The 18,352-nt window shown below is 33.3% G+C and overlaps 1 protein-coding gene across 1 annotated transcript in view; it reads left to right on the top strand.

The window, feature by feature from the left end:
* The window catches only part of LOC149806271 (uncharacterized), a 45,224-nt gene extending 32,000 nt beyond the window's left edge, over nt 1–13,224 (top strand). Inside the window, exons 3-4 of the mRNA XM_089951221.1 lie at nt 4,798–4,956; nt 8,196–13,224. Coding sequence (XP_089807347.1) covers nt 4,798–4,956; nt 8,196–8,803 — 767 coding nt within the window. The 3' untranslated portion in view covers nt 8,804–13,224. The remainder of the gene's footprint in view (nt 1–4,797; nt 4,957–8,195) is intronic.
* The last annotated feature ends 5,128 nt before the right edge of the window (nt 13,225–18,352 follow it).

The following is an 18,352-nucleotide window of genomic DNA, read 5'->3' as shown; positions in this document are numbered from 1 at the left end:
GTACCATGACAGACTCCATACTAGTACAAGTGTTTAAATAATACAATCTGTACCACCCACACAGTACCATGACACTGACTCCATACTAGTACAAGTGTTTAAATAATACAGTCTGTACCACACAGTACCATGACAGACTCCATACTAGTACAAGTGTTTAAATAATACAATCTGTACCACCCACACAGTACCATGACAGACTCCATACTAGTACAAGTGTTTAAATAATACAATCTGTACCACACAGTACCATGACAGACTCCATACTAGTACAAGTGTTTAAATAATACAATCTGTACCACACAGTACCATGACAGACTCCATACTAGTACAAGTGTTTAAATAATACAATCTGTACCACCCACACAGTACCATGACACTGACTCCATATTAGTACAGGTGTTTAAATAATACAGTCTGTACCACACAGTACCATGACAGACTCCATACTAGTACAAGTGTTTAAATAATACAATCTGTACCACACAGTACCATGACAGACTCCATACTAGTACAAGTGTTTAAATAATACAGTCTGTACCACACAGTACCATGACAGATTCCATACTAATACAAGTGTTTAAATACAAGTGTTTAAATAATACAATCTGTACCACACACACAGTACCATGACAGACTCTATATTAGTACAAGTGTTTAAATAATACAGTCTGTACCACCCACACAGTACCATGACAGACTATATTAGTACAAGTGTTTAAATAATACAATCTGTACCACACACACAGTACCATGACAGACTCTATATTAGTACAAGTGTTTAAATAATACAATCTGTACCACCCACACAGTACCATGACAGACTCCATACTAGTACAAGTGTTTAAATAATACAATCTGTACCACCCACACAGTACCATGACACTGACTCCATATTAGTACAGGTGTTTAAATAATACAATCTGTACCACCCACACAGTACCATGACACTGACTCCATATTAGTACAGGTGTTTAAATAATACAATCTGTACCACACAGTACCATGACAGACTCTATATTAGTACAAGCGTTTAAATAATACAATCTGTACCACTCAGTACCATGACAGACTCTATATTAGTACAAGTGTTTAAATAATACAATCTGTACCACACAGTACCATGACAGACTCTATATTAGTACAAGTGTTTAAATAATACAGTCTGTACCACCCACACAGTACCATGACAGACTCTATATTAGTACAAGTGTTTAAATAATACAATCTGTACCACCCACACAGTACCATGACAGACTCCATACTAGTACAAGTGTTTAAATAATACAATCTGTACCACACAGTACCATGACAGACTCTATATTAGTACAAGTGTTTAAATAATACAATCTGTACCACCCACACAGTACCATGACAGACTCCATACTAGTACAGGTGTTTAAATAATACAATCTGTACCACCCACACAGTACCATGACACTGACTCCATATTAGTACAGGTGTTTAAATAATACAATCTGTACCACACAGTACCATGACAGACTCTATATTAGTACAAGCGTTTAAATAATACAATCTGTACCACACAGTACCATGAGAGACTCCATACTAGTACAAGTGTTTAAATAATACAATCTGTACCACACAGTACCATGACAGACTCTATATTAGTACAAGTGTTTAAATAATACAGTCTGTACCACCCACACAGTACCATGACAGACTCTATATTAGTACAAGTGTTTAAATAATACAATCTGTACCACCCACACAGTACCATGACAGACTCCATACTAGTACAAGTGTTTAAATAATACAATCTGTACCACACAGTACCATGACAGACTCCATACTAGTACAAGTGTTTAAATAATACAGTCTGTACCACACAGTACCATGACAGACTCCATACTAGTACAAGTGTTTAAATAATACAATCTGTACCACACAGTACCATGACAGACTCTATATTAGTACAGGTGTTTAAATAATACAATCTGTACCACCCACACAGTACCATGACAGACTCTATATTAGTACAAGTGTTTAAATAATACAATCTGTACCACCCACACAGTACCATGACAGACTCCATACTAGTACAAGTGTTTAAATAATACAATCTGTACCACACAGTACCATGAGAGACTCCATACTAGTACAAGTGTTTAAATAATACAATCTGTACCACACAGTACCATGACAGACTCCATATTAGTACAAGTACAGCTGTCATGTCTAGATTTTTGTCTCCCATTTTGCAAAGAAATGGGGAGAGTGGCAGGACAATAAAATGAGCCTTTCCATCCATTCTTTCTTACCTGTATGCCCATCCTACTTTTATTATTTCTGCAGAAGAACTTCTTTATTTGATTTAAACTAAATATGATATACAGCCATATCATTGTCAGAATTCTACATCATTGATGAGGCCTTAGCGGAGTTCAGTTGTCAGAATTCTACATCATTGATAAGGCCTTAGCAGAGTTCAGTTGTAAGAATTCTACATCATTGATGAGGCCTTAGCGGAGTTCAGTTGTCAGAATTCTACATCATTGATAAGGCCTTAGCAGAGTTCAGTTGTAAGAATTCTTCATCATCATTTATTAGAGTTATATCCCATGATCATCAGACACCCACTTTTGTTTCAGCACAAGAACTCAATTATTATGACATTTTTTTTGTAAACCAAGCTTGCTGCTGAATATTGATAAAACCATGACTACGTTTGATTATCAGATCTGCTCTCTTTGGTTTGTGTACAAAATCTCCCTTAATTATATTTGGATTTAAACCATTTTGTATGCAGCTAGATATTGATGAGACCATGGCAGAGTTGAATTATTAATATTTTGTCATTGTTTAGTTGTATACTCTGATTGTTGGACCCATCCACTTTCATTTCCATACAGTAAAACCTTGACAATTATTTGATTTCAACTCAGTTTGGTGTATTGTATGATATTGATGGGACCTTGGTTGAGTTTGATTGTCCATGTTCTACATTAATGTTTAGCAGTGTTATAACCCTTGATTATCATATCTATCTACTTTTATTTCAGCACATTAACTCTTCTAATTTTAATTGCATTTCAACTATTTTTAGCTGTACTGGTCATAGACCAGAAGAATTAATGAGCTGGTCTGTTGTCCATTGTCTGTCATCTGATGTCCATCCATCAGTTAGCACAGGTTTGTTATTGTTACTCCTCCTAAACTGCTTGAAGGATTGCCATAAACTTGAGACAGGCATTAATCCCATTGTTATGACTCTTAAACTAAGTAACAGAAAAGAGCAAAAACCAACAAGTGTTTTAAAATTCAACAAATAATTTATGTCCCCAGAATACAAAGTGAAAATTTAAAAAGAACTGACAGTATTGTGAATTAAATGCCCCCAAAGTACTAATAGTTCTATCACAAGTCCAAATAATTGTAATTGCAATCAAACTCCTGTGGTATTCCAGTACATTTTGATATTGAATGTGTTGATATGCTTGTACTCTCAATTAATGTGCCTGGACTGTGGTGCTGTGCTAACAGTCTTTTGATATATCACAATAATATAATCCAGAAATGTCCTTGTCTGAATTCACTATAATTCCAAATTAATGTTCTGTCCAAGAATATTTGTGATTGCTTTGTAATTCCAGTTAATAGTAATTTGAATAAATAAATCCACCCAGATTTTAAACTGAACACAACAATACGACTGGTTGTGCTTCAAGATGTAATGGCAAGTATGTGTAATTTTTAGGTAAAAAATATTATATAACCCTCCAATTGACATAGGTCACAATTACCATTTTCTGAAAATATTCTGTCACCCAGTGGAAACTTCCTTTCTAGAAGTTTCAAAGGTCAAAATCAAGACTATAAACATGTTTACCATTAGTTATGATCTGAATATTTAATCCACAGTGACATATCTAGCTATGTATTCTGTTGTTTACAAAATAAATGTCACTGATCAGGAACACCATGAACTTTGTTTTGGACAAGGTCTTGTACAAAATACAGATTATACATCATTATCATTTAGAAAAGCCAACAAATAATACAAATTAAGCATATATAGCATGTTGGTCTACTGGTCCAAGATGAAAATTATGCTGCTCACACATCCATCTTGAAAATTTTGTTATCACTACTCCTCCAGAATGGATTGTCATATCAACATGGGTTTTTCACAGAAAGACTTCTTGTGATGTCTAGTTGGTCTAAAAAGAAAATGGTGCTGATCTGAAATCCATTATTGCCACCACAGCAGCCATTATGAAAATTTTGTTATCACTACTCCTACTGGGTTTTCATTTACGTGGAAATGTCAACATTTTTTGCACATTTTGTTCACTTTTACATTTATGAGGGACAATTTCTTCTAAATTTTAACCTAATTACCCTAAATTCTTACTTACTAGAATCATCCCTTGCTACATAATGCCTGGAGGGAATGAAGATTGACTTGAAAGACAACTATTTACAAGTACAGTCAACCTGTCTTGTGAGACCACTGCTATGGAAGACCACCTGTCTTGAGAGACCAGATTCTCCTTGCAGCTTTACTGGTTATTTAGTGTTTTGACCTGTCATGAGAGACCACCTGTCTTGGGAGACCATTATTTCTTATCAGAGGAGGTGATCTTTCAAGACAGGTTCCACTGTATAGTCCAAATCGTTTCTTTGTAAATGACGGAATTGTATATTTGTTTGTTGAATAAAATGATCACAGAATCTTAGTGTTAATAATTCAGTGATATGTTAATCAGTTAAAAATTGAACCAAAAGAAATTTTATGTAATTTTGTCCTGCTACAGCATTTTCCGTATATTTCAGGTTTAGGAGTTCTTCTAGTGGTTGTAGTTGGAGTTGGGTGGAAGTGTACACCCCGTGGACATGAGCCACTGCATGCTCTCTTTGGTATCGGGGAATTCAGAAGGCGTGGGCATAGCCGCCATCGAGGGCACAGAGGTAGAGATGGACAGTGGCATGGAGGTATCTTAAAATGTTGAATTTCAATTTTGAAAACTTTGTTTTGCACAATGTTTACATTACTTGCAAAGTGTTTTGCAACAGGTGAGAAATATCTGTCATGGTATCTATTCATCCATTTGTCTGCCTATTTGGTTAAAGTTTTTGAAAAGACTGTACTTCCTGTTTGCATAAGTAGCTTATCAGCAGAATTACCATAATCTGCAAAAAGGAGCCAGGAAACTTACCCTGAGTATTGAAGGTTACAAAAGGTCATGGTCACAGAGGCTACCTGTACTTGTCTAATTGGGGGAGGGTTAATGGTTAAAAGTATTTGGACTTGTCTCCAATTCAATGGATTATTGGTATCAGACATTATCAGAAGTTCTCCTTGGGACATGAAACATCTTTAAAAATTGTAAGGACAAAGTGGTCCAGTGTCAGGCCATAGCAGTTGATTAGTTAAAGGTTATGGAAATGACCTTGTCTTTTGTTTCAGTGGATAGGTTGTAATAGCTTTCTTTACAAATTTAGCAGGGGCCCTGAGTGGCTGAGTGGTCTAAAGCACTCTCCGTTACAGGTCACTGCCATCTCACCTCTGTCTGCGTGGGTTCGAGTCACGGATTTGGCTAATGTGGGTATGTAAGAAAGCTTGCCAGTAGCTTCTCATGGGTCGGTGGTTCTTTCTGGGGTTCTTCCTCTACCATTAGTACTGGCCGCCATGTATAGCCTATCATGGGCTGAAAAATTTTGTTAAACCCCACAACAACAACAACAAATTTAGCTGGGTAACATTGCTGGAAATGATTGAACAAGGTCCATGTCCTCTTTGCTCTACTCTTGGATTATGGAGATGGGATTATCTTCCATTTTAGGACAAGGAAATAAATGCAAATTGAGGACCTTATATAATGCACATGCTGATTGATCTCCTTCTAGTGCATTTATTTTACTGCCTAATGTGTGGATTCACTGTGGCAAGATTAAATGCAACATATCAAGTCTGGTGATAAATATATTGATTTAATCTCAGATTTTTACCAAATCATTCACAACTTTACTGGGGTTTTCAATTCAGATATGACCCCATTTTCTTACTATATTGCAAAAATATATGCAAACAAATATAAATGTGTTCCAAACAAAATTGTATAACCATTATTTTGAAAGACAGATTTCTTTGTTAATACTGAAATTCATGGAGTCCAATATTTTAAATGCCTATCACATATACAGTGTGATTTTATCCTTGATATTTAAGAACTCTTTGTCAACATTTTCTTCTATTCACAATATTTTTTTCATTGATAGGGCTTCAGGGTAGATTAATATACTAAAACTTAGTCACCCTTATGAAGTGAAGTACATGTGTACAATTAATTATTAGCTCAGTACCAGATGGCCTAACATGGGATTTATTCATTATTCAAGCAATATTTAGTTTGGCTGAAAACATGTGCTCACTCTATCAAGGCACAGACATTAGTTGAAAAGGAAATTAAGACCCTGAGCGATGTTGATGATCACAGCTTTATCAAAAGGATGATCTGAAAGCTGAGATCACAGTTTGCCTGAGGTATTGTCTGATTATGTATACAGAATTGATTCTGATGCATTGTTTTTGTTGTCTTAGAACATATACTGGCATCCTATCAGTTCTCATCAATTATTCAAAGATTATTTTACCTGAAAAGGTTTGCTTTCAGTATATATTGAATGCATCAACATTCAAATCAGTCGACTGTTGTCTCTATAAACTACATCATTCTATTGTGAATGTCTTGCTGTTTAGACTAGGCTATTTTTAAAAATCACTTGATTATGACAGAGGTCATTACCCTGCTGAGCCAACTTTCAGTGTCTAACTTTATGGCACTGTACTATATTTATTTGAGTGATTTGTTTTATTTAAGTCACTGCATTTACTTATGCATATTTATTCCTAATATAATGATTTCAAGATTCATTTGAAAGTGACATCTTGGGTTAAATCAATGGCCTTTCCAAATATCCCAAACAGGCGATTTTAAAAATAACCTAAAGTCAGAAACATAAGTCAGTCTTATCCATAGAAAAATGCAATAACTATACATATTTTGATCACTCATTTAATTTTGAAATGTGTCTTTTTGCATGTCCATGATGTGCTTATATAATAATATAATAGTCTGTGATTGATTATTTCCCCTTTAAGGTGATATATTGTAAAAGTCTTTTTACATCTGCTAGGCCAGGTAAACAAGATGGATTTATTGCAATTTCAGGTCTGCTTTTAAAATAATATATTTACATGCCATTTACTTTTATTGAAAGTCCAGCACAGCATGGTCCATTGTTAACATGTTGATTGTTGATCTTCAGACTTTGAAAAGGACTAAATTCTGAGCCACAGAATTAATGTAAATATCAAAATATACGCTTTTTGGGAACCATGAAAAGAACTCGTTGATGACAAGAAGTGGCAGAACAAAAAGTATAAAATTATTAGTTAGTAGTTCATGGATAAACAACAGCCAACAGCAACTACATTAATAATAATAATAATAATAATAATAATAATAATAATAATAAAAACAACAATGGACCAAACTCAAAGAAAGTAAGATGTGAAGACTTCCTGTTTATTAACTCTAAACATTTGCACTTTTTTAACATTTTATTTATGGAAATCATGTGAATTTGGTGCCTCCAAAATGAAATCTTAAATAATTTAATAATTTGTACTTTGCATTTAAAAAATTGGGGAATATATGGATTAGGTTTTAATGATTTTTGAGAAAGGATTATATTCAAAGATAGTTGATTATGTTACTGTTTATTTGCTTGGCAAGTTGATTATGTTGCTGTTTATTTGCTGGGTAAGTTGATTTATTGCTGTTTATTTGCTGGGTAAGTTGATTTATTGCTGGAGAAGTAAAACATATGTTCACTGCTGGAAAAGTGGGAAAGAATAACATTCTTCAAGCCTAATTGTTTGTAATGATGGCCTTTAATCTGTCTGTACATCCATTCTATTTGCCTGTCTGTTGAAAGTTAGGTTTTCAGAAGCTAACCCTACTGGGAATAATTGGATTTTAACCAAGTACCTATTCTTCTTACTTTACTTTCCAAACACTAGTTCATCTAAAATTGTAGTGAACAGGACTCTCAGTAAATGCACCAGTAGCTAATGGTCCTAGTTTTACTGGTACACACATACACTTTTGTTTGAATTGTAGATATAACTTTGAATGGAACTAGTCATATGTCTTTAATATTTTCAGGTGTTTTATACCCAGAGTTCCAGTATCGGCGCCCACCTCCGACATATAGTGCTTCAATGCAAGAGTACCAACATCAGCTAATGCTTGCCCAACAGCGGCATGAGTCAGGATCCTATGACCCTGACAACCTTCCCGTGGAGGATTACAGCCTACCCAGCTCACCCCCACCCTCTTACCGATCCCATTCCAGCACTCTCCGTACAGGAATACGAATCACCTTCCCACCAAACAATGAACATCCCAATTCCAGGCCCCCAACATATCGTTCTCACATCAGCACACTGGGACACTCTCATCCCCGACCCTCACTCCCACGGGAGGAGGTGGACAGTGTTGATCCCACAGCACCCAGTGATGTTGCATTCACAGGACCAGTTGATGTGGAGGCAGATAATGATGATGTTTTTGTAGATAATCAAACTTCAGTAGATAGTGCGGAAAGTCCAGCCACAACCTCTCACACTGTTGTCATCTCAATTGATCACAGCAGAAACACATCTCATCTTGCTGGATCTAATTTAGCTATATCTTCATTGACTGAGACATCTGGAGGCAACCAGCCTAATATTGATGGGGAAGACCATTGGAAAGAGCAGACAGCACTCTGAATTAAAAAATAATGCATTTCTATTTATTATGTCGAATAATAGATCAAAATTATAACTTTATATTGATATAATCTCAGATCTTAGTAATGTTGTTATTACTTGGATATTTGCAAATATTCACTGTTGTTAATCATCTTGCAAAATAAATGTGACAGGTACACATTTTGACATGCAGAAAATTAAATATGCACCTTCATTTGAATTATGCTATATATCATGTAGTTTTGATTGGTTGTGATTCAGGATTTTTTTAAAATAATGCAGTCTATTAATTGTTGTATCTGGCTTTGTGTGAATTATGATAATAATTACCAATGGTCCCATTCAAGTTAAATAGAAATAAAGTGATACAGTTCTCTTAACAAGATGATTTCATTGACACTGAAGTGACCTTCTACATTGAGTAGTGATTTTGATTATATTATAGGCATGAATCCATCCATCATTCATCTGTCAGTTGTTAGTTTTTGCTACTCATTTACTTGATGGAAAGTCATGAAACTAAACAAAACATTTCATTCTGAGGAATTGATGGTGCCATGGTGGTTATCTTAAAAGTCTGTCTTGTAACTCCAAAATGGATGGCCCTATCAACATGGAGTTCCACTAAAAGACTTTTATGACTTCTAAATGAAAATGGTACTGATTTGACATCAAGTCAAAGGTCACATCTTCCAGTTTTGTATGTATGGATCTTATTAGCACAGTGACTTTCACATACAAGTGTAATGGACTTACTAGTTGTTTTTCAATAAACAAGTATAGAGTCCGTACTCTGACACTGATTTCGAGGTCATAGGTCTTGACTTAATTGTTTATGCTTATGTGTTATGGCTGTTGAGCATGATAACACAAATAGTATGAATGGATTTTTGTCAAACCAAGTTTGAAGTTTGATGAAAACCAAGATTTACTTCTAATACATGGATGTAACAGGCACAATAAATGTGTATATTTTTGGGGTGTGGGGTGTGTGTTGTAATTAGAAATAGTAAGTTTAAAATGAAGTTTCTCACTTTCATAAATGTGAAAGCTCTAGTCTGATTGGTGATTGAAAGGTCAACAGAACATGACATTTTATCTGTCCATCATCCGGGGCCCCGAGTGGCTGACAACTGTCCATCATCCCTCTATTATGTTGAAGATCTTGATTTTATTGGGATTGGGCCAGTTTGTTGAAATATCTCAAAAAATCACGTGAAATTGGTAATTCAAACTTGACTGAATATGCTAATTTAAACATAACTGTGTGCTAATTCAAAAATAATTGAATATGTTGATTCAGACAAATTGAAAATATACTTGTTACCTAATTTAAAGTTTCTTAATAAGATCTGAGATGATTTCACTACGCATCAGTTAAAAACAAGATAATGGGAGGAAAGAAATAGACATATGATGAGTTCCTTAAATTCTGTTTGGTCATTAGAGCATCGACCCATGAAAGTACTTTCATTTAAAAATTTAAATATTGGCACACTTTGCAACTAACAAATAAGTATTTATGAAATTAAAAGTAAACCCATAGTGCTAGGTTTAACTGAGCCTTTCCGTGCACATTATTATATTAACTGAGACAAAACTAATTTGGTAAAGTTCTTCAGAAGACACAACATACCTAACTACGTTTTAGGTTTGTGATATATTTAGATCTGGTCTGTGCAGTTAGGAATAATCAGTAAATAAAAGATCATGAGCTTTGTAATTTGACTCAACTTATAATGTGTATATACAGTATTTAATTTCACAGTGACTTATAATGTGTATATACAATATTTAATTTCACAGCGACTTATAATGGAGTATATACAGTATATAATTTCACAGTGACTAACATCTTAATCCTAAATGCATTCACTTTGTCATTTCTGTCATGAGATAACGACCTGGTTGTGTATGTCATTTCTATCATAAGATACCAACCTGGTTGTGTATGTCATTTCTATCATGAGATAACGACCTGGTTGTGTATGTCATTTCTATCATGAGATAACAACCTGGTTGTGTATGTCATTTCTATTGTGAGATAACTGCCTGGTTGTGTAAGTCATTTCTATCGTGAGATAACTGCCTGGTTGTGTATGTCATTTCTATCGTGAGATAACTGCCTGGTTGTGTATGTCATTTCTATCGTGAGATAACTACCTGGTTGTGTATGTCATTCAGATCCCTTGTTCAAACATCAGGAAACAAAAATTATGTCATATTTAAATTCGAATAAGTAACTATACATGTTTTGTGATATTTTTGTGCTCTATATCATGTAATGCTTTATGGTTATGTTTGTATCTGATTTTTGTAAGTTACTTACCAGTGCAGGAATGAATGTATTTTTGCCATGTTCATTATTAATGGTAACTGCATTTATGCAGAGGAACAGTTAGCCATGCCACAGAATAACTGCAGTTGTAATATCAATCACGTGTAATAATAATAATAACAATAATGAGACATTTAAGACTATATGCTTTCTGTCGACTTTGTTATATTTTGTGTTGACATTTTTATTATATATTGTGATGACCTCTGTTGTGATACCAGCTCTCATGAGAAATCATTATTTCATTTGCTAGAGTTATTTTGAAGACAGGGTATACTGTAATGATGATGATAATTATTAAAGTACTGTAAAGGTTCTACAGTAATATACTTTATTTTCCCTTGATTCATTTTCTTTAAGGAAAATGTCAATCACTGTAAAGTAATTATTATTATTATTATTATTATTATTATTGATTGATTGATTGATTGATAATTAGGTGTTAAACATAATAAATTAATTGTTAGGAAACACTTATGGAAATGGAATGTTATATATAATAACTGAGTTGCATTCAACTTAAATTCGTTGTTTTCTCTCTTTAATATTAATATTAATTTTTTAATATAAAGGCATAAGTAGGGTTCTGGATCAAGATGTGGGAGTCTTGTAATAATCAACTTTTCCATTCATCTTTCTGTCTGTCTGAGAATCAATTCACCCTTTTTGTACCACCACAGCTTGTAGCCCTTTCGCATAAAAGAATGGCATTTTGATAGGTGAATTTCCTATTTCACATAGACGAGCTTTTTTTCTGTGTAACTTTAGCTTCCGTTTCAATGTAGTTATTGCACTTTTTCCATCAGTTAATAATCTCCATTATAGAAAATGTGTGTAACAGGTCAGGAACTATTCAGCATATTCAGATGTAATATGGGTATGTGTATTGTCTGACAGGCATGCCTTTTATGTGTATTGTCTGACAGGCATGCCTTTTATGTGTATTGTCTGACAGGCATGCCTTTTATGTATAATTGTCAGACATACTATGTGTTTGTCTGATTGGTCTGACTTTCTGCAGCATAACTTTACTGAGGTCTGTTGGATTTTGATAGATTTGGTATGGACCTTTATAGTTGGATTTTGATAGATTTGGTATGGACCTTTATAGTTGGATTTTGATTGACTTGGAATGGACCTTTGGACTTTGATAGATTTGGTATGGACCTCTATAGCAATAAGACTTTTAATGAGTATGACTTCCAGCATTCCAAGTTCGTTTACAGGAGTTATGTCCCCATTAATTGTCTATCTTCCTGACTTTGGTTACAGCAGCAAGAATGCATGGATTTCAACCCAGTTTGGCATTAAGCCTTTTAGTGATGAGACCTTGGATTGAATAAGTTGAATGTGAAACATTCTGTGGCATCCTTTTCAGGAGTTGTGGCTCCTGATGATATGACCTTATATGTTGGATTTCAAACAGATTTTCCTTACACCTTTATATTAATGAAACCTTGAATCATTTGAATTTCCAGCCATGACCATATTGATAAGCTTTATAAAATACTGTCATCCAAAATTGCCCTACTCAGCAGAATCAAGAAATATTTACCTATGGAAACTCGCAGTCTATACTACAAGTCAGATATTCTTCCAGCAATGGATTATTGTTCAAATGTATGGGGATACTGTGCTAAATCTGAGCTTGACAGGATTTCAAAACTTTAGAAATGAGCAGCACACATAATTTTAGATGCATCTATTATCATCTCTCAAAAGCATTATTTACAGAACTTGGATGGTTCACAATATGACAGGATAGATTTTCACAAGGCAGTTCTTTTATATAAATGTCTACATGGAACTGTACCAGAGTATCTTCAGGACTTATTCAGGCTTTTTTTCAACACAATACCAGTTGAGATCAATATCACATGGAAACCTTCTTCCACCAAAACCAAGAACAGAGCAGTTTAAAAAGAGCTTCCAGTACTCTAGTACAGCTCTGTGGAACAAGCTTCCACTACATGTAAAATCTGCTGAAAATATTAGAGTATTTAATAAGAGATATCTTGAGCATGTATGTGTTTTTAATAGAAAATGTAATTTACTATTTTAATACTAAACATGTTAAATAAACAAATTACTGCTATCTTCATATGATGTGCATTGTTATACCCTCCTTAAAAGGGCCTCAAGGGATAATAGTCCTTGACTAATAAGTCACCCTTGATAAATAAAGCATTATTTTTATTATTATTATTATTATTATTATTATCCATGCCCTCATGTGAAGCAGTTAGGACCTCTGAGTGCCCATTATCAAATTTGTGTTTCTGAACATCAGTACAATTTCCTTTATTGAAAGTCCAGCACAGCATGGTCCATGCTTCCATTGTTAACAGCCATGATTCTGTTTGTCACGGTCATTAAAGTTTTGCTTTTTATGTTTGGATTGTTGGTGCTTTTGTATTATTCAAGGTCTGTTATGGTCTTCACATATAAAAAGCCAGATCCAACTGCAGGTCTAATAGATCCACATCTGCCATCACATAATGCATTGTTAGATTTGGGTCTCTGAAGTTTTTAGGAGTAATCATTTTGAACAAACAGCAAAGACACTGATCTGCTGGTGCATTATGTGAAAGGTAGGTAAAAGTCTGTATTGTTTGCCATGGGACCCAACTTATAAGTGAGTATAGATGGTAATTTGCCTAACAGTTGATGCTTTATCTGTAAAGACTGGCTTAGACATCCATATATAACTTAGCAGTAATGAGGAATTGTTAATTATTGTTACAGTCACATCATATTTTGAAAGCATGTTTTTTTTTATATATGTTCTTAAAAATGCAAGACTTAATCTTTGAGTCTTGGATATCTGGGTATGTATGATGACCTAATCTTTGAGTCTAGGGTATCCAGGTACATATCAAGATTTAATTTTTAGTCTAGGATATCCCGGTACATACCAAGACTTAATCTTTGAGTCAAGGATATCCAGGTACATATCAAGACATAATCTTTGAGTCTGTGATATCCAGGTACATATCAAGACTTAATCTTTGAGTCTAGGATATCCAGGTACCTATCAAGACTTAATTTTTAGTCTAGGATATCGCGGTACATACCAAGACTTAATCTTTGAGTCTAGGGTATCCAGGTACATATAAAGATTTAATTTAGTCTAGGATATCCAGGTACATATCAAGACATAATCTTTGAGTCTAGGATATCCAGGTACATATCAAGACTTAATCTTTGAGTCTAGGATATCCAGGTACATATCGAGATATATAAAAACTTAATAACTATCTCTGTGAAGTTTCTCTAAAACTAGGCAGTAGTAACAACATTAAGTTGGAATGCTCTTCGGTTTGTTACACTCACATACAGGATATTTCAAGTGAATAATTGTACCAGGCTAGGTAGGCAAGAACTGGCAATATTAACTCTGTCCCTGTAATTATTCTACAATTAAGGACATACAGTGATATAACCTTTTTACAGACATCATGCTTTTCTTTTGGGCTTTTATTGGTGTATATGCTTATTGACTCGTACATTGAACTCCACATTTGGGATTTACATGATTTGTTTTGTGTGCCTGAGAAAAAGTTATTTATCTTTTTTAAATTCTAATATTTTGCTTTATTTGAACATTTACGAAATTTTCTTTGAATCAGTTACTTTGTTATTAAGATGACCACCTTTTAGCATGTTTACATTTAATGTTTACATTTACAAAAGCTAGTCTTGATTCTCAATGCAAAATTTTACATATTCATTTAGGTTGGTACTCTATTACTGATATATTTATTGTTTTATGTATGATATTTTCCATATGCAATCTTCTAATGTACACAGTAAAAGCTAAACAATTTGATTGGATTTTATGTGACCAATGTTTCATACTAATTTTCCTGTCATTGGTATATGAAAATCTCATTCTTGATAATTAACTATTTTCTCATGTACAGCTTTCCCTCATTGTCTTGAATTAGTGTGGGCCATATCTATTTACTGCATCATGTAGAGAGTAGCATTATAATGAGAACAGCATAATGTACTGAACTGTGGTATAAACATGAACAGCATAATGTACTGAACTGTGGTATAAACATGAACAGCATAATGTACTGAACTGTGGTATAATGAGAACAGCATAATGTTCTGAACTGTGGTGTAACAAGAACAGCATAATGTACTGAACTGTGGTATAATGAGAACAGCATAATGTACTGAACTGTGGTATAACAAGAACAGCATAATGTACTGAACTGTGGTATAACGAGAACAGCATAATGTACTGAACTGTGGTGCAACAAGAACAGCATAATGTACTGAACTGTGGTATAACAAGAACAGCATAATGTACTGAACTGTGGTATCACGAGAACAGCATAATGTACTGAACTGTGGTAAAATGAGACATAATGTATTGAACTGTCGTATAGTGAAGACTGTTATGTACCAATACTCAATATAGTGGAAATTATTGAAATTTGTCAAATAATAATGTTTTATAAACAAAATAAAGGTGTAACATTAAGCTTGATGCTTTCAAACCATATTGTTATGTACTGGTATAATTCTGTTGATAGAATCACATTTTAAAAAAGCATGTTACAGTGATGGAGGGCTGTACTTATAAATTCTCATGAATCAAATATCATAGTTATTTTAATAAATTTCATGATGTTCAGACATTTGGAGTAGATTTTCACAAAAGTTGAAGGCTGCATTTCATATTTTAAGCTATTTATCTTTTTTTTGTTAAGAACTTTTAATTTGATACATATGATGCCAATACTCTATCAAATGCCACTGTGATGAAAAAAAAACATTTGAAATTACTCTTTCTCAAAAACCACTGAACTGAGCAGGACTAAATTTGATTGCAGCTCTGCAGCATTAGGTTCTCTTAGATTTATACAGTTAATGCAGATCTGCCACCAGATATGGGTACCATTTAACATTTAAATAACTTTTTTCATGAAAAGGCAGAATTTTCCTAACTGTGGCAGAAAACATCCTGTCATATGAGTCTTTCAGTAACGGATAAACAATGTACCTTCAGTTTTCATGAAGATACCACAAAAAAACCCAGAAACCTTGAAACAGTTGTTAACTTATTCAAGCAACAGCATTTCAAGAAATGGTGACAACATCCTTCTGACAGGTTTTGTTGTTCATTACTGTTGAATGTTTTACTGTTTTCCCGATAGAAGTGGATTTTGCACAGCTTAGTTTATTGTAATTCACTTTTGTTTGGAAGTACCTGTTTTCACAGATTTTGAAGTTATTTTTCCCCTCCAACATGAATATACATACCAATATATATATATATACATACATACATACATACATATATATATATATATATATATATATATATATATATATATATATATATATATATATATATATTTTGAAGTTATTTTTCCCCTCCAACATGAATATTCATACCAATATATATATATATATATATATATATATATATATATATATATATATATATATATATATATGAATATAGATAACCAAAAAATTATGGTAAATAATATTATTCTGATCTGGAAACTTGTATCCATTGTATTTTAGTAGAGCTGACACTTTTCTTGTATTTCATATTTGATTTTTGTATTGTCCGAAACATTCAGCACAAGACTTTTTCTGATTTTTAAAAAATATGCATGTATTTATGGATAGAGAAATATGAAACTTTGCTGTAGATCTGAATTTTATTTATCAACCCTAGACCAGGCTGTTTTATGTAATGTTCATCTATTACCACACAATAACTTTAGTTGTCCACATTAGGGAGTTACCAAACTTTGTGTACGGCTTTTACTTGGGGTAAGTAAGAACCCTATAAGTAAAAGCTGCACAATATCTTGAGTTCTCCACCGAGGGACCCTGTGGCACAGAGAAAGTAAAGAAGTAAAGATTTGAATATATTGTTTTATATACATATTTATGCATGTGTGTATTTAATTAAGTTCCTTTGTATGATGGCCGCAAGGTAGATAAGTTTTTCAACTCATTGTGGTTCCCTCTTTAAATAAATATTATTGATATTATTATTATTATTATTATTAGTATTAGTATTAGTATTAGTATTATTGCCATCTACAGTAACCAAACTTGGTTAATAGATTGCACTTGAAGGAAGAATCTTATTGATTTTGGAGTCAAATGAAACCTAAGTAATTTGAATGTAGGTGTGTGATACTGAAATACAGATTGAATATCTATTGAATGCCATTATATGCATGTGAGATTGAGTGGGTATGTAATAAATTTGACTCTTTTCATCGATGGTTTTGAATGGAATTAGAAGGACAAATATATTGCTATGGAACTAAAGATGAGACTTTTAAAAAAGTAATTCCAGTTTGTTTTGTTCTTTATCAGTGTTGTTAAATAATCTGGTTGTTTTGTTGATACTTCAGTTTTATTTTGTAGTGATCATACAAGAAATGAACATTCCAGTGTTGTTATTATGTCTGAATTTTTAAAGCTTATGAAAGAATGTTAATGTGTAATGGTATAATACAATGTACAGGATACATACCAATAATTATTATAAAGATATTAGAAGGTAGAGTGTGAACCAAAGCCAAAAATCATGGCCAACTTTTTCATGAACATTTCTTAAAGTTTTAGTTGTACAGATTTTGAAATTTGATGTCATTTTATTTTTGAAAAAATGTATTTCACACCATTTCATCATGTTTTATCTGTTACCATGTTTTTTGATAAAAAGTTACTAAATATTGCATTTGATAATACAAATATATGTGACACGATTTCTGATTGAAAAGAAGTCAAAATTTGTGGCAGTAAATCCATGATAAACTTTCTAAAAGTTTGACACCAGGATGATGTCATGATTATCAATCTAATGTTGTGCCATGGAGAATTTTGGTATTTTTTGTTTATGAAATGTTACAAAATTTGTTAGAATGGGAATAAATGGTCTGGAAAGAATTTAAAAATGTAAGTGGTTGTTTCCATCTCAAATGTCCATTTTAGTGGCATCAGTGATGCATCGCAGGAAATTATTCACCAGAAAACCACCAAAACATCCTTAAATCTTTAAATGCAGGTATGTGTTTCCACAATAGCAGTTAGGCCATTATATGTGCTTTTTGCCAACAATATTTAGTGTGAATTCAGGTAATATTATTCCCATACAATTTTCATTAACTGCCATTATTTAAACATAGATCATGTACAAAAAGTGTGATTTTCTGGTCGTTATAGATGCATACACACATTTA

This window comes from Sinohyriopsis cumingii, chromosome 2 (genome assembly GCF_028554795.1).
Source record: "Sinohyriopsis cumingii isolate HCF-2022 chromosome 2, ASM2855479v2, whole genome shotgun sequence".
Classification (NCBI taxonomy): Eukaryota; Metazoa; Mollusca; class Bivalvia; order Unionida; family Unionidae; genus Sinohyriopsis; species Sinohyriopsis cumingii.
Note: the sequence above shows the minus strand (reverse complement) of the source record. Positions and strands in the feature narration are given on the sequence as shown.